Here is a 25,236-nt window from a genome sequence, read left to right on the forward strand (position 1 = left end):
GTATTTCCCTCTCTTATCAATAAATTATTGCTTCATATAAATGATATTGGAAAGATCTTATTTTCTTTTTCAGAACTAAAAAGTCAATCACAAGACAGGCTTTAGTTTTTATCTTAAAGGTTACACTTTTGGGGGTTAGTTTTACAAGAAGAAAAAAAAAACCCACAGTTGAGAAAATGAGTTGATGTTAATATTCTTTACAGGAAATTCCTGTAAAGGAAACAGGCTTACTCACTCTTTCAACTAAACCCAACCACAAACCTTATCTAGTCAAGGAGTCTGGTCGAAGAAGAGTTTTACGTGCTTCATCTTGAGGGCATTTCCTTCTACTGATAAAGGTAGTTTATTTGATTTTCCTCTGTACGACCATGCATTTCACAATGTTAATGGTCATTTACAAAATGCCAAAGGTTTTCTTTTTTCTCTCTAGGTATAATTAATTCAAACTGTGTGAGTTAAATGGCTATTGTGTCTTCTCCAGGTATCCCTCTGATTAGGAAGAAATATAGTAGAACTCTTTGAAAATGGATGTTTTCACATGGTTTTCTTCAGATACCAAAAGCCGGCAGTCACTGAAATAAGGACTTGAAGTTCCTTCCTCTTTTTTTATGTCTTAAGAACAGGAAATAAGGTAAGACAATAGTAAATTTTTTTTCACTAGATTTCCTAACCCAAAAATATAAATTGGGAAAAGAGCTTAAGTAATTTTCAAAATGAATTGCTAATACAATTACTTTTCCTGACATATTGTAGAATAACAGATGTACTATCTCACTAGTATAATTTACATCTTCATATATATGGAGTTTTTATAAAAAACTTTATCACTTTTTTAAAAACTGGTGGTTATAAAATAAATCTATCCATAGTGCTTTGAGCATTTTACAGGAATAGTTAAGAGTAGAGAGATTCAAGATGTTTGCTGAATTTGAATGCCCATTTTAACTACCCATTTTAAGATTTTTGAGGGCAAGCACCACACCCTTCATTTTCTCTTATCTTTAGACAATGGGGTATGTAGCTACCATGGACCATGTAAAAATCATAATAATTTAATATTAGTTTCAATTAAATACTGTTACTATTATACCAGACCAAATCTCTATTTGCACATGTGTCCTTCATGCAAAGTAGTTTAAGTCTGCCTTTGACAGTGAGATTCCTCTTCCTGGGCCTCAGATCCCCTGTTGACACCTACCTACTCCAGCGTTTTCCTCTCTCTCCTCCCCTTCTCCCATCAAAAGCTTTGGTCAGCGAAAATTTTAATTCATTATTTCCCCCAAAGATAGTTGAAGATATAACTGACTGAAATCTTCATACTCTGACAAAAGAAATATGATTTTCAAAAAATGCATCTGGAAAATGCTTTGGGAACGAGACCTGCAGGTTCTTGAAGCCCTGTCAGGCTCACATTCTCTTTTGTGAGGGACTGCATGTGGCGATGGGAAAATCAGAAGCTTTGAGACCTTCTACACCTGGAGGGCAATCTCTCTTCTAAATCCTACCGGGCAACGTGAGCCTTGGCTGTCCATCTGTAAAATGAGAAAGACAACACTCGTCTTTACAGAAAGTAAATGAGTGCAACATCATTTTACTTCCACGAAAGCGTCTGCAGCCTGGTTTGGCTTTAGTTGCCCAGTGCTCAATAAATTATATACTCTGTACTTGCATGGATCCTTATGATTTTCTGAAGGATTATGGTGATGGTGGAATTAAAGGCATTACTTAGACATTAGATGGTCTTTTTTTTGAGACCGAGTCTCACTCATTGCCCAGGCTAGAGTGCCATGGCGTCAGCCTAGCTCACAGCAACCTCAATCTCCTGGGCTCAAGAAATCTTTCTGTCTCAGCCTCCCGAGTAGCTGGAACTACAAGCATGCACCACCAAGCCCGGCTAATTTTTTCTATATATGTTTGTAGTTGGCCAATTAATTTCTTTCTATATTTTTAGTAGAGACAGTGTCTCGCTCTTGCTTAGGCTGGTCTCGAACTCCTGACCCTGAGTGATCTACCCGCCTCGGCCTCCCAACGTGCTCGGATTACAGGTGTGAGCCACTGCGCCCAGCCTATATGGTCTTAAAAAGGTAGACACTGACAAGCCATAAGGTGTGAGTGTGTTTTCCCATATACATGAGATTTCTAGAATGGGCTTTTCTGTGTGTTGTTCGATTGACAACAGTGCTGGCAACAGCTACTAGAACTCAGCGCTGATCCACCTCTCCAACGTCTATGCTTGTCCCTGAGCAGGGCTTCCCCAAAATGTCTCTTGGATTGTAGTGATTGCCCTGACCCTTGTTTATGATGTGGGTTCCATTGTTCTTTTCCCTGAGAATCTGATTTAATGAGTCTTGGTGAGCACAGAAATCTGCATTTGTAACAAGTGTTTTACGTGATTCCTAAAATCAAGATAATTTGAGAAACACTATCCCAGAGCCAAAGCTGCAGCCTGGAATCAGCCCCAGGCAGCCTGAGGTCCAAGGTCAGCAGGTGGGTGCATCACTAGGGAATGTTTGTCATCGCAAGTTTGGGATGGGAATTCTGAGCGCTGGAGACTGCTGGTGCCTTGATAACCAATTTACTACAAGCTTGGACATGCAGACATGGAATATGAAACAACAATTCTACTATAGTGTGGCTAAATTCTGAACAAGTGGTTATTGAACTTCTGTGGTTGGCTAGGCACTGTTCCTGGAGAGAGGATGCAGAGCCCAGAAAGACAGACTCAGTTTCTGCTGGCATGGAACTTTTATTTTATTTTATTTTAGACAGAATCTCACTCTGTCCCCCCAAGCTAGAGTGCCATGGCATCAGCCTAGCTCACAGCAACCTCAAACTCCTGGGCTCGAGCAATCCTCCTGCCTCAGCCTCCGGAGTAGCTGGTACTACAGGCATGCGCCACTGTGCCCGGCTAATTTTTTCTATATATTTTAATTGGCCAGTTAATTTCTTTCTATTTTTAGTAGAGACAGGATCTCACTATTGCTCAGGTTGGTTTCGAACTCCTGACCTTGAGTGATCCTCCTGCCTTAGGCTCCCAGAGTGCTAGGATTACAGGCGTGAGCCACCGCTCCTAGCCGGAACTTATATTTTAGTTGGGAGAAAAGTTTTAGGCATGAGATATTTTCAAACAATAATATATGCAAGACAAAAGTAATGTAAAATGAGTAACAGGGGAGATGGCTTCTGGTGAGGAGGGAGGGAGGGACATCTTTATCCAGGTGGTCAGGGAAAGTCTCTCCAGGAAAGTAATCCTATAGGGTTTTGTACATGGTGCATTGGAATCAGCTCTTTATGTCATGGGTGCTGGGAGTTGGTGGAGTTTTCAGCATGAAAATGAAGTTCTCAAGGTTGCTTTTTAGGAAACTGTCACAGGGGGCTCTAGCTGGAAAAGACTTTCTTTCAAGGGTCTCGTAGGTAAAGCAAAGGCAAGTGGGGAGATGACATCTTTAAAGGCAGTTGCTCATCCTGCCTGGTTCCTTGACTGCAGGCCTTGTAAGAATCAATGGGGATAAAAAACACAGTGACCCTAGCGCCCTCCACCCCCACACTCACCCGGTCTTCAACCCGAGGCTCTGCAGGGCTCATTTCCTTCTCCCCTGAGCAGGCCCTTGCTCTCAGCAGACCCTGAGGTTAGCAGCCAGGTGGCACCGCCCTGGGCTGGCAGCTCCCACCTGGCCAGAGTGGTCTGGGCAGAGCTCCTCATTCTGCCATGCTCGGCCTGCCTCCCACCCACATTAATCTCTCCGCGGTGTCGGGAGCCCATCTCTACTGGCCTCTGTCCCGGGAGGAATGAGTCCATGCCCTCCCTCCTCGCTGTCACTTGTACTTGACCCCGCTGGCAGGCTGACTCATCCCCTCGCAGGGGAATCTTGCCCAAAGTGCTCTCACTTTCAACAGGAGCCACAACGCCTTGCTTCCCAGCTCTGGGCAGCCCTGGAGGGCGCACTTCTTCCACACTCCTGGTTCCCTCCTCTGCTGTTTTCATCCTGCAGCCTCTGTCACCTCGCCCCGCTGCTCATCTCTCAGGGGCAAACCCGGTGGGCACTTCTCAGTCTTTCCCGTGCGACTCCTCGGCAGGTGCTGACGTCGATGTCTAGTCTCTCCGCCAGACTTCCTCTGTCCTGAGCGCAAAGGTGGTCTCTCCGCTCTGCTGCTTGCCTTCCTTCTGGGTTTGTTAATTCTTTATTTTCCCTAGGCCCTTGCCCACTCTTAAAGGCTGATGTTCCTCCAGGGACCTCATCTGCCCTTCCTCTGGGACTGCAGACTCCCCACTTATGCGGCTGGCACCGGGACCCCCCTCTGTCCCAGCCCACCCGCACTGCTGCCCTGGGAACCCTCCAGTCCCATTCCTTAGACTCTTCAAACTGAATGTTTCTGCTAGAGAAACATTAATTACTAGTAATTAATTCATAATGATTAAAATGACTTCCTCCGTGTGTTTGTGTGTGTGTGTGTGTGCATGTAGTGGGGGGATTGTTACAGATGAAGAATTTTATAAGGTGAGAAAAGCTAAGTATGTCTTTATGAGAAAAGATGGAGCTACCTGGAAAGACAGGTCCTGGGAAAGCCGGGGTGGGGTGGTGGCTGTAAGAATGGCCTAAGAGCACAGGAAAGAGTGAGGAGACACTTCCATGGCTGGATAGATGCAGAGGAGAGATACAGAGAAAGAAAGTGATGCATTTTGTTAGAGGCTTAAAAAAATCAGGGATAATATGAGGAGACAATTTTTAAAGGGAACTTTTAGAGTGGTCATTTAATATTTAATGTAACTTCCCTCCCTCTCCTTCCTTCCCTTCTTCCTCTCTTTTGTTCTTTTCTTCCCTATTTATTTTTTTCTTTCCTGTCATCACCGCACCTTGTTTCTTTATTGCATTTTGTTGTCATGATTCATCTGCATGTTTATGTTGACAAGGACTCTTTCCCTGGACAACTTTTAGTCAGGTCCCCTGAGCCTTCTTCTCCATTTGGCCTCAGCCTTGGCGCCCATCCTATCTTTGGCCTGCCCAGCTCAGTCTTAGCAAAAAATCCTGCTGAGTTATCATTCACTCTTGGTATCTGATCACTGTTGATATCTGAGCAAGTTCCTCATCCACCACCCTTGATATCTAAGTCCTGCATTTAGAAAGAATCCTGTTAGGTCAGTTTAGCATGATTCTGTGTTTCCTTGATGTGTCTTAGTAATTTTCCATCCATTAACCCCCACCCTGCTCCTTGGCTATAAATTCCCACGCAACCAGTTATGTTGGGAGGTGAACTTGCTCTCTTTCTCCTGTTTTAATCAATACCTGTGTTGCAATAGTCTTGAGTAAAATCTTCTTTATTGTTTTAATGAGTGTCAGAATAATTGTTTCTTTGACCGTATTCCCCATACTGTGATAGACCCTTGAGAACAGGCACTGTACCATTTACTACCCGCCCTCCACTTCCCTTAGAGAGCCTATGACAGTGTGGAAGTGTTTTAGTGAGAAAGTTTAGCCAAAGTTCAGGGGGAACTTACTATTGCCTCAGGGATTACACATAAATTATTTTTAAGTTAATGATAATAGTTCAGAATTCTAAGAGACACAACAAAACTGTTCTGTAGCTAAATCCTTTTAGTTTCTACCTACAACAAAATGAAATAATAATCAAATATTACCCACCCAGGCTTCTCATCTCTCATCTCTTGTAAGTGGTTTGAAAGTTACCATGACCACCCTAACAACAAAGGGGATAAAAGCACCATGGACACAGCCCAGCTCTGATTCTCTTTCTTGGGGTGACTTATTCTTCATTTTCTACTTGAGAAGATTGGTAGTGATGCCATCTGGGGACAACTTTCCCTTTTTTATTTGGGGCACGGAGAGACAGGCTTTCTCTATTCTCCAACAGCTAATACAAACATTTTGTAGGTAGGAGCTATATCTCTAGCTTCCCTAACTAGGAAGAATCTGATGTTTTCATTCAATCTGGGTCATCTTTTCAGGAAAAGTTAATCCTAACTCTTTCCAAATTACTCACAGAGCTATTCCTACTCAGGAGGGAAAAAAATGGCATTAAAAGAACACTCTGTATTGTGCATAGGTCTAAGGGATGTCATGAGCTAAATATAAGAAATGACACAGATAAAGAGACTGCTACATGCCAATGGAAATACCCTCACGAAGTATGGGTATGCGAAGGCCCGTTTGGGTAGGACCTGCCCTTTCAAAGCTTCCTGTGTGACTTGTATTTTGGTCACTGGTTCCGATTTCTCCATTTCCCATTTCTTGATTTACAGAAATGAAGAGGATACTCAGGGCGGAGCTCTGACTCTCGTCTTGCTCTACTCTGGCCCAGCAGAACAAAGTTACTGAAGTGATGACGGGAACAGGGGAGAACAATGCTTTATTTGGGCTGGATGTTTCTTTCTCTTGTCGCAGGAGAGAGGATGAAAGGACTTAATATTTCAGGTAGGAGTTTTCACTTTTCGTGTTAACACTGCGAGTCTTGTGGTCAAAGCTTAAAGTGACAGATAATTGGGTGTATCAGCAGCGTGGCATGTCAATGCACAGCCTTTCCTTTCTACTGTTAAAAAGAGAGTAGGAGAGAAGCATTGCGTGTGAACAGCTTTCTGCTGATACCAAGCATTGCTGGGGGGCTCAGTTACTACGGCTGAGTGTTCAGTGAGCGCAGCTAAGGAGGAGTGAGCAATGGTTCGACCATCTTTCACAGGAAACCAAGGCGCTATAGGCCATGCCGAAGTCCACTGCGAGGGAATTAGAACTTGCACTTCCTTTCCCTGACAAAGTGGCCCCCGTGAAGAAGAAAGACACACAAGGAAGCTTAATCTCTTGCCAAATCAAGTACTATTTGTAAATATAAGTTAGAGTTTCATCTTCTAATGTGTTTCTGTGTTGTTTTGTTTATTGTGATTTTCAGATTGTTACACAAGAAAACTCCTTTGGATATATTCTTCAAGGAGTGATGAAGAGTTTGTCTTATTTTGTGATTTGCCAGAGCCACAGAAATCACATTTCTATCACAGAAGTCAACGCTTACCAACACAAGGCCCTGAACACCTGCCCTGTGGGGATAGTAAGGACCTGTCTGATGTCCAGTGGTACCTACAACCTAAGAGTGGAGATCGATTAGAGGAAATTACAGAAAGCTCTTCTCGCCACATCATTCAGGAGAAGAATACACTTAGTTTTTTGGCCCCAGAGATGAATACTGCTGGGTCATATATTTGTAGACCCAGGATTAGGTATGTTCCAATGCATTCCTATCTGAAAACATCCCCAAATCCTTTATTATGTGGATAAAGTATCTATGTTCACAAGACCTTGTTAATCTCCTAGGAGCTCTCAGGATGTGGCCTGTTGTGTCAAGACAGTCTTAGAAGTTAAGTTCCAGCCAAATGCATCTTGTGAGAACCCCGCATTACACAAGCAATACCTACTTCTTGGTAGCACTAACTCCATTTATTGCCCCAGTCTCAGCTGCCAAAGTGGTGTACAAAGTCCAGAGGTGACCTGGTACCAGGTGAGAATGAATTCTCTGAAATGAATATAATAATAACGTTGTTTTTATGGTAACTACTCTGCAGGTACTTTATAGAAAAGTATGTTCAAGAATCTGAGGTGTAGAACTTCTCAAAAACCAGCCCCATGCCTGTGCAGAACTGACTTTCTAAAGTGATCTCGGCCCCTGGATAGACACACAGAGCCTGATATTCTAATTATTAGAACCACCATTTTGATCAATGCCAGAAACATTTTCAAAATTCAAGTATATCACACATGAAGTAAGACATAAGCTTACATCTGGTAATGCAGAAGGACAGGTTAATTCATTTTTGCTGTCTTTAGAAAGCAGTGGGTACAGAGAAGGGGAAGGGGACACCAGACAAGAAAGTCTTAAAGGGTTTGTGAAAGAAATAGGAGACTGGAGTACTTTCCAAAAAGGACACATCTGGGAGGACAGTTAGGAGAAGCCCAGGGTGGCCCTGGGTAACAGGTGTTTTGTACAGGTGAGATGGTGGGGAGTGAGCACAGCGCTCAGAGAAAAAGGGAACAAGGGGTAAGTTTCATAATGATGTTGAGTCATCGACCGCATGTACACGAACTCCTGTAACAGAAACATTTCACATTTCCATCATGGCTTACAGTTTTTCCAAGTGCTAGCAGATGTGTAAATGCTGCTTAAATATCTCCTTCAACAGAGCCTTGTGTCAGTTAAACCCTAAGTGGTGGATTCTGGGAAGAGACTCTATACTGCTCCCCTCCATTCGCAATATCTGAAGCCCAATACTTTGCCTTAAAAATTATGCACAATTTGACACTCAGCTTTATAATGTTGTTTGTAAATTTAAAAATACCATTTAAAATTGCCACTGCTTAAAGTCAGAAAGGTGGATCGTGTTTATCTGGTGGTTTCATGCACCCCAAAATTTAAGAATCAGAGACTCCTGGGGGTGCAGTTAGGTATAGTTAGTGTGGAGAGAGAAGGCATTTCCTCACTTGATTCTTCAGACTCTGCGATGACAGGTGGACAGAAATAAGCACACGGACAGGGCGGATGGTGTGGCTGTGGCCTCACATTTGTATTTTAAAATGACAATGAGAGAATGGTGGCCTCTATAAAACTCTAACTCCAGAAACGTTAATTTTATAATCTCTAAAATGAGGTTAGTAAGAAGAGTCAATACTTCTGTTCATTATTTTCAGTTCTCTCTCAAGAACAACACTTCCCTTGGTTCAAAGTATCTGTGATCAGGGATGACAGATGGGACGCTGTCTGGGTGGGCTGCTCCTAGTCCAGCAAAGCAACTTTGCCCCAGTTATTTCAGATGAAAACGTGTTTGAGTTTTCAATGACGGTGTACCCAACATGAAAGCTATATTCACTTTTCAGGTGAGCACGAGCCACGCAGTACTGTTGGCCAGCTCTCTGCATCTATTGCTCTTGTAAGCTAAACCCTAAAGCTGTACGGCAGTCACAAAAGGAAGTTTTCTTTCACTTCTCTGAAACTTCGACTGTAAACATAAGTATATGTTTAATGTTGAACATGCAGCTGTTCTAAAAGTAGACAAATGATAGTTGTTGTTAAAATTTTTCCTCTTCTGATAGAGATTTGGACAGGTCTTAGTTAAGGTTGTGTTTCATGAATTACACGTATGCACATACACAGTAATCTGGACATTGCAGACCTCATGGCAGTAGCGTATCACTAAAAGTGATGACATTAGACAGGGAATAACCCAAGTGTCCCTTTCCTTCATGCTAACCCCCAGTTTCTCGTATGGTAGGTGGGTCATACTTAAGATCTCTGAACAGAGGAAGCTGACACTTGTTGAGAGTATGAACATGATATTATTTAATTCGAATGAAACTGCTGACCAGGGATATACCTACAAGATGTACAGAATATCCAACTGAAATAAATCCTGGAGCTTAGAGTCTCTGGAGGGTTCTAAAATATTTTTAGTAGGTACATGAAATAATTTAGGATTGGAGATTCTTTTAAAATGTTCTTCAGCTGTTTTATTTTATTATGGTATTTTTTATTCTTTTAAATAAATCAATCATACTTACCTACATTTACAGGGTACAGTGTATACAATTATGATGATGATGTGATGCTTTGATATATGTATACAATGTGGAATGATTAAATCAAGCTTAGTTATTTTTTGTGATGAGACATTTGAAATCTACTCTCTTAGTTGTTTGAAATATACAATATATTATTATTAACTACAGTTAGTCTGCTATGAAATAGATTTCAAAACTTATTTCTCCTGTCTGTCTGAGACTTTGTATTCTTTGACCAACATCTCTCCATTCACCCCCTTCTCCCCTCAACTGAGCATCTGGTAATCATTATTCTATTCTCTACTTCTATGAGGTCAAATTTTTTATATTCTACATATGAGCTGTCATTCTGTGCCCGGTTTATTTCACTTAGCTTAATGTCTTCCACATTCATTCATGTTGCTGCAAATGAAAGAGTGTCCTTCTTTTTAAGGATGACCAGTATTCAATTACGCATATATGCTATATTTTCTTCATCCATTCATCAGTTGATAGACACTTAGGTTGATTTCATGTATTGGCTACTGTGAATAGTGCTGTAATTAGCATGAGAGTGCAGATATATTTGTTTGAAATATTTATTCTGAATTATTTATTTCAATTCCTTTGGCTACATACCAAAGTATATATTCCAAAGACATATACCAATTCCAAAGGTGGCATTGCTAGATCATATAGTATTTCTATTTTTTAGTTTTCTGAGGTACCTTCATAGAGTTTTCAATAATGTCTGCCCTAAATTACGTTCCCATCAGCAATGTGTAAGAGTTCTTTCTCTCTTCTTCACATTCTTGCCAACATTTATCTTGTTTTTAATTTTAAAAAATTTAGGGGTTGTGCGTGTTTTTTGTTATGTGTATCGATTGTATGATGCTGAAGTCAAGGCTTTCATTGTACTCATCACCAGAATAGTGTACACTGTACCCAATAGGTAGATTTTTATCCCTCAACCCCTTTTCACCCTTCTCTCTGCTTAATTTTCAATGTATACTACAGCCCCTTATGAACATATGTTCCCTCATTTAGCTCCCACTTGTAAGTGAGAACATGTGATATTTACTTTTCTATTCCTAAGATACTTCACTTAGGATAGTAGTCTCCAGTTCCATACAAGTTGCTGCAAAAGACATTATTTCATTCCTTTTTATGGCTGAGTAATACTCCATTGTGCATGTGTGTGTATGTGTGTGTGTGTACATCATATCTTCTTTATCCACTTATTAGTTCATTATTAGATACTTAGGCTGATTCCATATATTTGCAACTATGAATTATGATGTGATAAACAATTGGGTGAAGGTGTCTGTTTTGTAAAATGACTTTTTTCCCTTTAGATAGACACCCAGTAGTGAGATTGCTCGATTGAATGGTAGGTCTACTTTTAGTTCTTTGAAGGATTTCTGTACTGTTTTCCATAGTGGTTGTTTTAGTTTACATTCCCACTAACAGTATATGAGCATTTCCTTTTCACTACATTCACACTATCTGTTGTTTTTGAATTTTAATAATCACCATTCTGACAGGGGTAAGGTGATATCTCATTGTGATTTTAGTTTGTATTTCCATGATAATTAGTGATGTTAAATATTTTTACATTTTTTTTTTTACTATTTGTATATCTTCTTTTGAAAAAATCTGTTCATGTATTTTGCCCACTTTTTGGTAGGGTTATTTATTTTTTTCTTTTTGATTTGTTTGAGTTCTTTGTAGATTCTGAATATTAGCCCTTTGTCGGGTATATAGTTTACAACATTTTCTCCCATTCCATAGGTTTTTAATTTATTCTGTTGATTATTTCCTTTGCTGTGCAGAAACTTTTTAGTTTAATTAAGTCCCCATTTATTTATTTTTTTTTTGTTGCTTCTGTATTCACTTTTGGAGTCTTAGTCATAAATTCTTTTCCCCTCTGCCAATGTCCAGAAGGGTTTTTTAAAAATGTTTTCTTCTAGAAATTGTATGGGTTCAGGTCTTAGATTGAAGTCTTTGATTCATCTTGAGTTAATTTTTGTATATGGTGAGAGATAGGGATCCAGTTTCATTCTTCTGCATGTGGCTATCCCGTTCTCCCAATACCATTTATTAAATAGGGCATCCGTTTCACAATGTATGTTTTTGTCTGCTTTGTCAAAAAGAAGTTGATCATAGCTATACGGTATTATTTCTGGGTTCTATATTCTACTCCATTGGTCTATGTGTCTACCTTTTTACCAGTACCATGCTGTTTTGGTTACTATAGCCTTGTAGTATAATTTGAAGTCAGGTAATGTGATGCCTCCAGATTTGTTCATTTGGCTTAGGATTACTTTGGCTATTTGAGCTCATTTTTGGTTCAATATGAAGCTTAGTATTTTTTTAATAGATCTATGAAAAATGATGTTTGTATTTTGATGGAAATTACATTGAATCTGTAAATCACTTTGGGCAGTACTGGCATTTTAACAATGCTGATTTTTCTAATCCATGAGCATGGGATGTTTTTCCATTTGTTTGTGTCATCTATGATTTCTTTGATCAGTGTTTTCTAGTTATCCTTGTAGAGATATTTCACCTCTTTGAGTAAGTATATGCCTAGGTATTTTGTTTAATTTGCAGCTATTATAAATTGTATTGAGTTCTTATTTTGACTCTCACTCTCTTATTAGTATGTAGAAATGCTATTGATTTGTGTACATTAATTTTCTAATCTGAGAATTTACTGAATTTATTTAGCAATTCTAAGAGTCTTTTGGTGGAGTCTTTAGGGTTTTCTAGATAAAAGTTCATATCATTGGCAAACAAGGGTAATTAGACCTCCTCTTTCCTGATTCGAATGCCCCCTTTTTTTTTCTTTCTCTTGCCTGATTGCTCTGGCTAGAGCTTCTAGTATTATATTGAATAGAAGTGGTGATAGTGGACATCCTTGTCTTGTTCTACTTCTTAAAGGGAATTCTTTCAACTTTCCCCCATTCAGTATGGTGTTGGCTGTGGGGTTTGCTATATATGGGTTTTATTATTTTGAGGTATGCTCTTTCTATGCCTAGTTTGTTGAGAGTTTTTATTATGAAGGAGTGCTGGATTTTATTGAATGCTTTTTTCTTCTTTCTTTTAATGGAAACTGCCAAGTACATGCTTTTTCTGGATCTATTGAGATGATCATTTGATTTTTGTTCTTAATTCTGTTTATGTGGTAAATTACATTTATTGATTTGCATATATTGAACAATCCCTTGCATCACTGGGATCAAATTGATCATGGTGAATTATCCTTTTCATGTGCAATTGGATTCAGTTTGCTAGTATTTTGTTGAGGATTTTTGCATCTATGTTCATGAGGGATATTGGTCTGTAGTTTTCTTTTTCTACAGTGCCCTTTCCTGGCTTTGACATCGGGGTAATATTGGCTTCATAGAATGAGTTAAGGAGGATTCCCTCCTTCTTGATGTTATGGAAAAGTTACAGTAGGATATGTGACAGTTTTTTGAAGGTCTAGTAGAATTATGCTGTGAATCCATTTGTTTGGGGGCTATTTTGGGGGGAGAGATTTTTTACTAGTGTTACAAACTTGCTACCTATTATTGGTCTCTTCAAGGTTCCTATTTCTTCCTGATTCAAGCTTGGGAGACTGTGTGTTTCCATAAATGTATCCATTTCCTCTAGATTTTATAATTTGTGTGCATAGAAATTTTTATAGTAGTCATGGATGATACTTTGTATTTCTGTGGTATCAGTTGCTCTTTTTTAATTCTGATTGATTTTATTTAAGTCTTGTCTTTTCTATTTCTGGTTTATCTAGCTAGTGGTCTATCAATTTTATTTATCTTTTCAAAGAACCAAATGTTTGTTTCATTGATCCTTTGCATTATTTTATTTGTTTTTATTTCCATTTTGTTTAGTGTTTCTCTGAGCTTTCATATTTCATTTCTTCTGTTAGCTCTGGGTTTGGTTTGTTCTCCTTTTTCTAGTTCCTTGAGGTATGACATTAGGTTGTTATTTGTGATCTCTCTGCCTTTTTGATGTAGGCATTTAAGGCTATGACCTTCACTCTTAGCACTGCTTTTTCTCTATCCTAGAAGTTTGGGGAAACTTGTGTGGTCTTTGTAATTCAACTGGAAAATCGTTTTATTTTCATCTTAATTTCATCAAGGATTTGACCCAAGGATTGCTCATCAGCAGGTTGTTTAATTTCCATGTATTTTTGTTGTTTTGATAATTTCTCTTCAAATTGATTTCTACTTTTATTCTATTGTGGTGTGAGAAGATATATGGTGTGATTTCCATTTTTCTGAATTTGCTGAGACTTGTTTTGTGGATTAACATATGATTTATCCTGAAAATATTTCATTTTCTGATGAGAGCAATGAATATTCTTTGATTTGGGGTAGAATATTCTGTAAATGTCTGTTAGGTCCATTTGTTCTAGAGTTCCATTTAAGTCCATCATTTCTTTGTTGATTTTCTGCCTCAATTATTTGTCCAATTCTGCCAGTGGGATGTTGAAGCCACTCATCATTATGATGTTGCTCTTTATTTTTTTTCATTAGATCTAGTAGAATTTGTTTCATGAATCTGAAAGTTCATCTGTTAGGTACATATATATTTAGGATTGTTATATGTTTTTGTTGAATTGCTCCCTTTATCATTATGTAAGTACTATTTTTGTCTTTTTTTTGCCATTGTTCATTTAAAGTCTATTTTATCTTATATGAGAATAGCTATTCTAGCTTGCTTTTGTTCTGTTTACGGGGAATATTTTTTTCCATCCCTTTACCTTGAGTCTTTGAGAATCTTTGCAAGTTAAATGGATTTTTGGAGACAGCATATATTTGGGTTTGGGTTTTTTTTTTTAGTCCATCAGCCAAGCTATATCTTTTAACTGAGGCATTAAGACCATTTACATTCAATGTTAGTATTGATATGTAAGACAGTGTTCTGTTTATCATGTTAATTGTTACCAAGTTTCTCTGTTTTCTTTCTCATTTTACAGTTTTATAAGAGCTGTGAGCTTTAACTTTCGGGTGTTTTTACATTGGTGGGTATTGATCTGTTCCATGTAGAGCACTTCTGAGCATATCTTGTAGGCCAGGTCTAATGATGACACATTCCCTTAGTGTTTACTTGTCTGGGAATAACTATTTCTCCTTCATTTATAAAAATTAGTTTTGCAAGATACAGAATTCTTGTCTGACAATTATTTTGTTTAAGAAGACTAAAGGTGAGACCATAATCCCTTCTTGCTTATAAGGATTGTGCTGAGAAGTCTGTCATTAGTCTGATGGGTTTTCCTTTGTAAGATATTTTTTGCTTTACTCTCTCCACTTGTAGTATTTTCTCCTTCACTGTGACTTTGGCCAGACTTATGACTATGTGCCATCCATGGTGATGTCCTATTTGCCATGAATCTTTCAGGTGTTCAGTGAGCTTCTTGATTCTGGATATTTAAATTTCTAGTGATACCAGAGAAGTTTTCTTCCATTATTCCCTCAAATAGGTTTTCCATGCTGCTTGCTTTTTCTTGTTTCCCCAGGGATACCTAGGTTTATTATATTTGTTTGCTTTACATAGTCCCACACTTCTCTGAGAGGTTGTTCATTCCTCTTAATTCTTTTTTCTACATGTTTGACTGACTGAGTTAATTCAAAAGTCTTTTGTTCAAGCTCTGAAATTCTTTCTTCTGCTTGATATAGTCTATTGTTAAAACTTTATACTGTATTTTGAAATTTCCTAAATGACTTACATTTCTATGAGTTCTGTTATATCTTTTCTTATGTTATCTATCTCCTTAGTGATTTTTTTCTTCCATTTCCTGAATTATGTTTTTTTTCTTTGTGTTGGTTTTCAACTTTCTCATTAGTCTAATTGATCTTACTTGCTATCCATATTCTGAATTCCATATGTGAGATTTCAACAGTTTCCTTTCTGTGGAGTCAGTTGCTGGAGAACTATTGTGATTCTTTGGGAGTGTAAAAACAGCCTGTTTTTTCATGTTGCTGGAGCTTTTATTCTAGTTCTTTCTCATCTGGAGCCTCTTCTTTCAGCTCAAGAGAGATAGGTTTGTGGTACACCTGTTCTTCTCTGGTGGGAAGTTTATGGCTCAGTGAAGAGAGAGAGAAATCCATGGATGATGCATTTGAATCCTACTCTGGAAGATTGCACTGGTAGGAGAGGAGCAGATGCACTATGAGCCTTTAAAACTGCTGCTCTCCTACATCTCATCATTTCCCTGTGGTTGGCATGGGCAGTTGGTGTGCTGTGGTATGAGCAATCACCCTGCCCAGGTCTGGCAGTGGCAGCAGGGATTGGTGTGAAGTAGCCTGAGCATTTCCCCACCCTGGTCCCCCCAACACTTACCTTTCATTTTTTTGATAAGAGCAATTCTAACAGATATGAGGTGATATGTCATTATAGTTTTAATCTGAATTTCCCTGATTATTAGTGATGCTGAGCATATTTATTTATTTATTTATTCTTAAACATCAGTATTTTGTTTTTACCGTATTATGGGGGTTTGAGCATATTTTTAATATACCTGCTATTTCCATGTTTTCTTTTGAGAAATGTGTGTTTAGATCCTTTGCCCATTTTTAATTGGGCTGTTTGTTTTGTTGTTATTAAGTTATTGGAGTTCCTTATATATTTTGGGAAATAATTCCTTATCAAAGTTTGTAAATATTTTCCTCCATTGAGTATATTATTTCCTCATTCTGTTATTTCCTTTGCTGTCTAAAAGGTTTTCAGTATGATGCAATTTCATTTGTCTATATTTGCTTTTTTAATCCATACCATTGTTGTGGAACTTTTCCCCTATGTTTTCTTCTAGTAATTTTAGTTTAGGTCTTATATTTTAAATATTTAATCTAATTTGAATTGATTTTTGAACATGATGTGAGATAAACGTCCAATTTTATTCTTCTGCATGTAGACAATCAGTTTTTCTGACACCATTATTGAAGAAAATATCCTTTCCCCATTGTGTACTCTTGGCATCTTTATCAAAAATAAACTGAACAATAATTTGTGGGTTTATTTCTTGGCTTTCTCTCCTTTTCCATTGGGTGATATATCTGTTTTCATGCTAGTCTAATGCTATTTTGATTATAATGGCTTTACAATATATTTTGAAATCAGGGTGTGTGATACCTTCAGCTTTGTTTTTGTTTGCTCGAGATTGTTTTGGTTTTTTGGGTTCTCCTATGGTTCCACGTGAATTTAAGGAAAGTAGTTTCTCTTTCTATGGGAAATAATATTGGAATTTCGATAAAGATTGCACTAAATCTGTAGATCACTTTGGGTAGTAAGAACATTTTAACACTATTAATACTTTCAATCTATGAACACAGGATATCTTTGCATTTATTATGTTTTATTTCATTTCTTTCATCAGTTTTTGACAGTTTTTAATAAACAGATTTTTCTCTTCCTTGTTTAAATTACCTAAGTATTTTAATTTTTTTGCTGCTATTGCAAATGGCCTTATTTTCTTAATTTTCCTTTCAGATAGTTCATTATTATATGTAGAAACACTATTAATTTTTGTATGTTGAGTTCATATCCTGAAAATTTACTGAATTTTTTTATCACTTCTAACAGTTTCTTGTTGTAGTCTTTAAACTTTTCTATATATAAGATTATGTCATCCACAGATAGACACAGTTTTACTGCTTTCTTTCCTATTAAGATGCATTTTATTTCTTTCTCTTGCCTAACTGTTCTGACCAGAACTTCCAGTACTCTGTTAAAAAGAAGAGGTGACAGTGGACATTCTTGTCTTGCTCTTGATCTTAGAGGAAAGGCTCTAAACATTTCACAATTGAATATAATGTTAGCTATGAGTTTATCATATGTAGCATTTATTGTGTTCATGTACATTCTCTCTATACCTAATTTGTTCAGAGTTTGTATCATGAAGGGTGTTGAATTTTGTCAAATGCTTTCCTGGCATCTATTGAGAGGATCACATATTTTTTTATCCTTCATTTTGTTAATATTTATTTATTTGTGTATGTCGAACCATCTTTGCATCCCAGGGATAAATTTCACTTGATCATAGTGAATGATTATTTTAATGTGTGGTTGAATTCAGTTTGCTAATATTTTGTTGAGAATTTTTGCATCTATATTCTTCATGCATATTGGCCTGGAATTTTCTTTTCTTGTACTGTCCTTCTCTTGCTTTGGTATCAAGATAATGCTATCCTCACAAAATAAGTTTGGAAGTATTCCTTCCACTTCAATTTTTGGCAGAGTTTGAGATGAATTTATATTAGTCTTCTTTAAATGTTTTATAGAATGCAGCAGTGAAACCATCCACTCCTGAGCTTTTCTTTGATGAGAGGCTTTATTTTTACTGATTCAGTTCCCTTACTCATTGTTGGTCTGTTCAGAGTTTCATTCTTCATGATTAAATCTTAGTAGGTTGCATATATCTAGGAATTTATACATTTGTTTTAGATTATCCATTTTGTTTGCATATAATTGTTCATAGTAGATTATGATCCTTTCTATTTCTGTGGTATCACTTGTAATATATCCTCTTTCATTTTTATTTGATTTATTTGAGTTTTCTCTATTTTTCTAGTCTAGCTAAGCTTTTGTTGATTTTATTTATATTTGCACAAAAACAATTTTTAGCTTCATTTATTTTCATATTGCTTTTTCTAATCTATATTTCATTTATTTCTGCTCTAATCTTTATTTCCTTCTTTCTGCAAACTTTGAGTTTAGTTCTTTCTTTTTTTCCTAGCTCCTTGTGGTGTTATCTTAAGTTGTTTATTGGAAATCTTTCTTCTTTTGAAATCTTTTGATGTAGGCATTCATTGCTATTAATTTCCCTTTCAGGATTCTTTTGTTGCATTCCATAAGGTTTGGTATGTTGTGTTTTCATTTTTATTTGTCTCAAGGTCTTTTTAAATTTCCTTTTTTATTTCCTTTGTGACCCATTGGTTATTTAGGAGCTTGTTGTTTAATTTCCATGTATTCATGTATTTTCCAAGGTATTTCCTATTCCTGATTTCTAGTGTTATGCCATTGTGGTCCAAACAAATACTTGATTAAGGGGATAATTTCAATCCTCATACTTTTTAAAGATATTTTTTGGGCTAACATACTATTATCTATTTTGGAGAAGGTTCTGTGTGTGCTTGTAATGATGTATATTCTGCAGCTATTAGATACTATATTTTGTATATGTCTGTTAGTTCTATTTGGTCTAAACTGTAATTCAACTTTTTTAAAACTAATTTTCTTTCTAGATGATCTGTCAATTTTTGAAATAGGGGCACTGAGTCCCCTACTATTAATGTATCACAGTCTATCTCTTCCTTCATTTAATGATTGCTTTATGTATTTAGGTGCTCTGAAGTTGGGTGCATATATATTTAAAATTGTTATGTCCTTTTAGTGAATTGACACTTTATCATTATATAATAGTCTTTGTTGCCTTTTTAAATAATTTTTTACTTAAAGTCTATTTTTTAGATATAGACTCTCTTTGGGTTTTATTTGTGTAAACTATGTTTTCCATTCTTTCACTTTCAGTGCATCTTTAATAGTAAAGTGAGTTTATTGTAGACATCATATGGTTGGATTAAAAAAAATCCATTCAGCCTTCCTATGATTTTTTATTAGAGAACTTAATTCATTTACATTCAAGGTAATTATTGATAGATAAGAACTTGTTACTGCCATTTTATAATTTGTTTTCTGGGTATTTTGCAGTTTTTAAATTTATTTTTTCCTCTATTACTGTCTTCCTTTGTGTTTTGACAGTTTTCAGTTGTGTTATGTTTTGAGTCCTTTCTTTTTCTATTTTGTGCAGCTACTACAGGTTTTTTTTTGTGTGTGTGTGGTTACAATGAGGTTTACTTAAAACACCCTATCCTTATAACAAGCAATTTTAAGTTATAACAACTTAACTTTAGTCACATCAAAAAACTATACTTTAACCCTTTCCCCACTACCTTTTATAATTTTTATGTCAAAATTTTCATTTTTTGTAGTTTGTATCCTTTAACAATTTATCGTAGCTACTTTTTTTGTTACTTTTGTCTTTTAAACTTCATGGTAGATATAAAATTGCTTTATATAGTTATGGTAAGCACTAGAGAATTCTCAATATGACTACACATCACTTATACTATTGTTTTCTAGTTTCATTTTTTGATTATTAATTAGAAGCCTTTCATTTAAGCTTAAAGAACTCCCTTTAGCAATTCTTATAAAGTAGTCCTAGTGACCATGAATTCCCTTAGCTTTTGTTCATCTGGAAAACTTTTTATTTCTCTCTCATTTCTGAAGAAAAGCTTTGCTGAGTAAAATATTTTTGGTTAACTCTTTGTTTTTCCCCTTCAGCACCTTGAACATATCATCCCACTCTCTCCTGGCCTACAGAGTTTCTGCTGAGAAGTTCACTAATATCATATTGGTATTTCCTTGAATATGATGCATCTCTTACCTCTTACTGCTTTCAATATTCTTTGTCATTGATTTTTGATAATTTGCTTATCATGTGTCTTGGTGAACCCCTCAGTTGGTTGAATTTGTCTGGAGACATTTGAGCTTTTTGCATTTCATATCGTCTTTCCCCAGATTTGGGAAATTTTCAGTCATTATTTCCTTAAATAATGGTTTTTCTGTCTGTTTTTTTCTTTTAAAGTTCCTATTATGTGTGCGAAGCTTATTTCTCTTGATGATATCCCATAATTCCCTAAGCCTTCTTCATTATTTTTTATTCTTTTTGCTCCTCTGACTGGATAATTTCAAATTTCCTAACTTCAAGATCACTGATTCTTTCTTCTGCTTAAAGTTTTCTATCCATTTATTTTTAGTGCAATCAGTCTATTAATATTATTTATCTCTAGGATTTCCATTTTTAATTGTTTCTATTTCTTTTTCCAAGTTCTCATTTTATTTATGAATTATTTCTAAAATTAATTTGATTTTCTATCCATATTTCCTGAGTTCCCTGAATTTCTTTAAGATGACCCTTCTGAATTCTTCGTCAGTTATTTCATTGGTCTCCATTTCTTCAGGTTCCATTATAATAGCTTTATTAGTTTCTTTTGGTGATGTCCTATTTTCTTGACTTCTCGTAATCTGTAGGTCCATTCATTTGTGCCTGCACGTTTGAACAAATAGTCACCTCTTCTGGTCTTTGCATATGTTCTCAGGTAGTGATAGACCTTCACTATTTAGTCTAGCCTGGGATTCTAGATGGGCCAGCTGGTAGTCACCCCATATAAGCAGATCTTGGTGTCAGGTTTTCTACTGGGCTTGGCTGTTACTTGTACTCTGAGGTCAGATGGAATGGTTGGCTATGCTCTGTGGTCCAGTGAGACCACTGGCTAATCTCTGTGGTCAGGCAGAGCTGCTGGCTGGGCTCTGAGATTGCCTGTGATTAGTCAAGGTTTCAGATTATTTTCCCTGCTGGGTGGTACTGTTGTTTAGAATCTGTAGTTAGGCAGGGCCACACACAAGGCTTCAAAACAAGATGAGTTATCTGTGGTTGCTACTCAGCCACTCAGGGTGAGTAGAGGCAGAGGCTATGCTCCACAGATATGTGTGGACTTGATTTTGCCTCTGGGTCTAGGGTAGCCTTAAGCAGAGCTATGAGGCTTGGTTAGGTTGCTACTTGGCTGCTGGGACTGGGTGGGGCCACCTGAACCCTCTGCAAATAATTGCTGACCTGCACTTGCTTCCTGGCCTAGAGAAGGCTCAAGGAGAGCACTGGTGCCTGGCTGGGTCACCATGTTTGGAGATTCTTAATTAAAGTATTTAATAGCTAAAAAGTCAGAATTAAATTGAGCTACATGTTATTTATTCTAAGAACATTTTCTCTATATTTTCCTAATTCTAGAAATATAATAAAAATAGCCTTGGCATAAGCAGGCTTTATCTTAAATAAATGATAATTATATTTAATGGGATGGTGGTTTTATGATGTTCAGCTCAGCAAATCTTTGACACAAGACAAAATTATAATGAAGAGCAGTAGGAAAGTCTCTTCTAGAATGACCTCGGGCAACAGGGTATGGGTTTCACTGACACCTCTGTCACCTGTTGTCAGTAGGATATGTACCCTGAATTAACATTTCCATTGGTGGTTTAAAACAATCTCACTCATGCCACAATCACTTGCCACAATGGTGATATGGCTGCTGGGTTGTTTTTGAGGTCAGTGTTCCATGGAATTTTTTCACCTAGACCTGCCGCTACTTCTTCTCATTTCTTTTTGGCCTAGTTCTTATAACTGGCAACTGTTGGCAGTCTGTGAGTCTAGTACCATGGAGAATTGCTGTGCATGGTGAGATGTTTAGACTCCAAATTTAACGTGTTTCTAAATAGGGAAGATGTAAAGATAACTTAGATTATACTTTTGAAAACTATTTCCAAATTGATACATTGGCCCATTCAATTGTTCTCACTGTGAACATTTCAGAACTCTCATGATGCTGGACAGCTTCCTAACACCTTGTTCAATACAATAATGCGCATGCTGTCTAATCAATACTGAAAACAGAGGAACTATTTCCTTCCTTGTTCTGAACAGAATATTAATGCAGCCTACAATTGCTTTAGCTTTGGGACAGCCTCATTATATGGTTCATTTATTCGGAATTGGCAGGCAGGTATTTTGTACAAGAACTAAAATTGAGCCAATTATCTCTATTTTGTGCTTATGGAATAGAATTTGTAGCTCATACTCATGATTTCACATTCATTCCTATTAAATTATAATTTTTTGGCTTTAGTGCATCATTCCATATGTCAAGATACTGGAATTCTGATTTTGAATTCCAACACATTAACCATCACACCCAGATATCTGAGGCTTATAGAAGAGATAAGCATGTGCAATATGTGCTCGCTCAAGAGTCTAGTAAAATTACTGAACAGGTTAGCTCTGAGGACAGTGATCCTTCTAGTTATGCATGGTCCATTAATCCACACTTGAGTGTATTGCTGCTCAATTAAGAAAGGAGGCACCCAAATGTCCTTTCAGCCCACATGTGTCTTTTGTTTAACAGAGTGATCATGAAAGTACTTTCCAAGTAACTCACTATAGTGAAGAAATACTGTGTCTGCTATATTCGTCTGAGCTTCTGGTCTAACCATTCAGTCATGAAGGAAAATGATATAACTTTGATAAGATTGTTGTGAATGAATGCAAGCTGGCTGATATTAACCATTACTTCCTTTCCTAAGGGTTCATAAACCACCTGTTAAATAATTAATTAAGACTTTCACTAGGGAGTCACATCTAGCCCATCATCATAATTTCCATAATGTACCCTTTTCCCATTAAAACATAAGTATTAGTGCAAAAATTATGTATAAATATAATATTCTCAGTTGATAATTGGGGCAAGAGACTGCAGTGTTATACTTAGCAAGAAAGAGCAACATAGGCAACAGAAACAAAAAAAAAAGGGCATATTCAGTGAATGGCAAGGGCTCAGCATGATGGAGCAGAGAGTTCTTGAATGGTATAATAAGAGTTAGGTTAGAAATGAAGGTTGTGGGTTGATCATGCGAGATGGTTACTGGGACCCTCTTGATGTATTTGAACTTTACAAGTGTGAATCCTGACTCAGGGAACTAGAAGAGGGAACCAAAATAAGGTGGCAGATGCTAGTGATATTTTTATGAAATAAAAAGATTAAAAGCTTTGATTCAGGGTATATAAAAGAAATGATTATAATATTTTGAGTATTTCTGGCTCAAAATATATTCACGGTGTTTACTAACTTACCACTTGTCATTTACCAGAGAAAGTAGAAATTAATTCAATTAGAAGTGGGAGAGAGGTAATGTGTACAGATCTGGACACATGGGTCCATGATAGGGCATGAAACATGGACATGAAAACCTGAAGTCCATCAGAGAGGACAGGACTAGAAATGTAGATCCTGAGAGTCCTCCCAGACTAGGGAGTAAAAGCTCAGCTAGAAGCTCCACTGTTTTGCCCAATTATAGGGAGCACCATTCCCATAGAATTATATAGTGTGTACAATCCTCCCAGGAGTAGCTGTACTGACTGGCAGTATAAACACTTGTTGAGATTGTAGTATAATATCATCATAACTGTGTCTAGTAGTAAGAATAACTTTGTTCCTTTCTTTGCTTCACACATACCTTTAAAAGTCCTTCTTAATGTCTTCAGCCTTTTTTATTTTGTACGCCTGAGTTTTATCTAGAACTTTATTGACAGAACTTATTGACAATACTGTCAATACATATTCACACTGTATTGACAGTATTCATGTAGACTCACACTGGTGGATGTTCTTCCTTCCATATTTTGTTCACAACTGCTTCACAAATGAGCAAAATAAAGAGCTCCCTATGCATTTACATTAGCCTGTCTCTTTCCTACTGAGATCATTTGTAACTGTATTATATGAAGGTTTCCCATCATCCTTGGCATAAATTGCTAATTTCTTTTCTGTGATGTCTCCTTTGAGTTCCACGTCATAAAGTCTTAATGATACGTGCTAAGCCATACTTAGCACTAAGAAATCAGGTCCATGTGGTTATGCCCCATGTTCCCCAGTGACTCAGCTGAGGTCTTAATGACACCCTACATCCCTTCTCTGCTACTTTCTCGTGATTTACTACACCCTTCCCCTCTAAATTCTGATCTTCACGTGCTTTTACTGTGTTCTTTAAAGTTTATCTCTGAATTTTCACCCCCTTGACCAAGATCTTACACTTTTATTGCAAAGTTTCTTGGTCCTTGAGATCACCTAACAAATATTTAAGCTCGTATGTTCGTACCTTCTGGCCTTTTGCTACTTCCTCCCAGCAGCTGCCTCTCTCTGACAAGTCTTCTGGGCTTCCTCTCAGGCTCCTAGCCAACCTACTGGAAATTCCTTTTTGGACCACAGGAACCACACCAGAGATTTGGAGTGGGGGAATCCCTGCTTCTACCAGTCGGCAGGCAAAGCGGAAGGGAAATTCCTCAATCAGAACATGAAACTCAGAACCAGAAAATGCTAGATTAATTCTCAGTGCTCTCATGTATCAGCTTTGTCATACAAAGAAAAACCACTCAAATTCTAGAACCTCTGTTTTCTCATCTGTAAAATGGAAGAAAGAGAATCCATAAAAAACAAGACAGATAATCCTTTGTACGATCATATGCAGTAATATATGAGAAAGAATTTTGTAATCTATATAAGATAACAGACTCTTATTATTTTATTTTTTTGTTTATCTCTTTTCTTTCAACTATGATGGTAAGAGATATGCTCCTAGCACTCTCAGTTGGAAATTGGAAGCTTATGTACCATAGGACATTATTATATGTGGAGCGCAGGGGCTACATGATTACTGGCACAGCGGTAATCATTCAACAGATATCTATTGAGTCTGTACTATGTCCTAGCCCATGCTGACACAAAGGTGACTATGCCAGTCTTCACTTAAGCTTACAAGAATTTCCATACCAGCTGTCAGTCATTTCTCTAAAATGTCTGATCATGTGACTCTCCTGCTCGAAAACCTTTTTTTTCCAATTATACATTCATGTAATCATTCATCATTTTCAAAGAGCTTACTATTGCTGTCCCACTTGATAAATATTGGAGACACAAAAGTCAAACACATCTTTGGTCATCAGCCCTTTCACCTTGGCCTTGCTTCCTGACTACATGCTTTGCTGCAAATATTCCTAAAATGGTCCTTCCTTTCAATCAATTGATTCCTA

The 25,236-nt window shown here is 37.2% G+C and overlaps 1 protein-coding gene across 4 annotated transcripts in view; it reads left to right on the forward strand.

Moving 5' to 3' along the window:
• Positions 1-241: 241 nt before the first annotated feature.
• The window catches only part of IL18RAP (interleukin 18 receptor accessory protein), a 41,234-nt gene continuing 16,239 nt past the window's right edge, over positions 242-25,236 (forward strand). For 3 of the 4 annotated variants that reach the window (XM_012740537.2, XM_012740540.2, XM_012740539.2), the window contains exons 1-5: positions 242-338; positions 482-631; positions 6,260-6,431; positions 6,901-7,225; positions 7,320-7,503. In XM_012740537.2, the coding sequence (XP_012595991.2) occupies positions 6,362-6,431; positions 6,901-7,225; positions 7,320-7,503 (579 nt within the window). In that variant the 5' untranslated portion in view covers positions 242-338; positions 482-631; positions 6,260-6,361. Of the gene's footprint in view, positions 339-360; positions 632-6,259; positions 6,432-6,900; positions 7,226-7,319; positions 7,504-25,236 lie in introns of those variants that run through there. The other variant, XM_076001066.1, reaches the window with a different exon arrangement.

This window comes from Microcebus murinus, chromosome 3 (assembly GCF_040939455.1).
Source record: "Microcebus murinus isolate Inina chromosome 3, M.murinus_Inina_mat1.0, whole genome shotgun sequence".
Lineage (NCBI taxonomy): Eukaryota > Metazoa > Chordata > Mammalia > Primates > Cheirogaleidae > Microcebus > Microcebus murinus.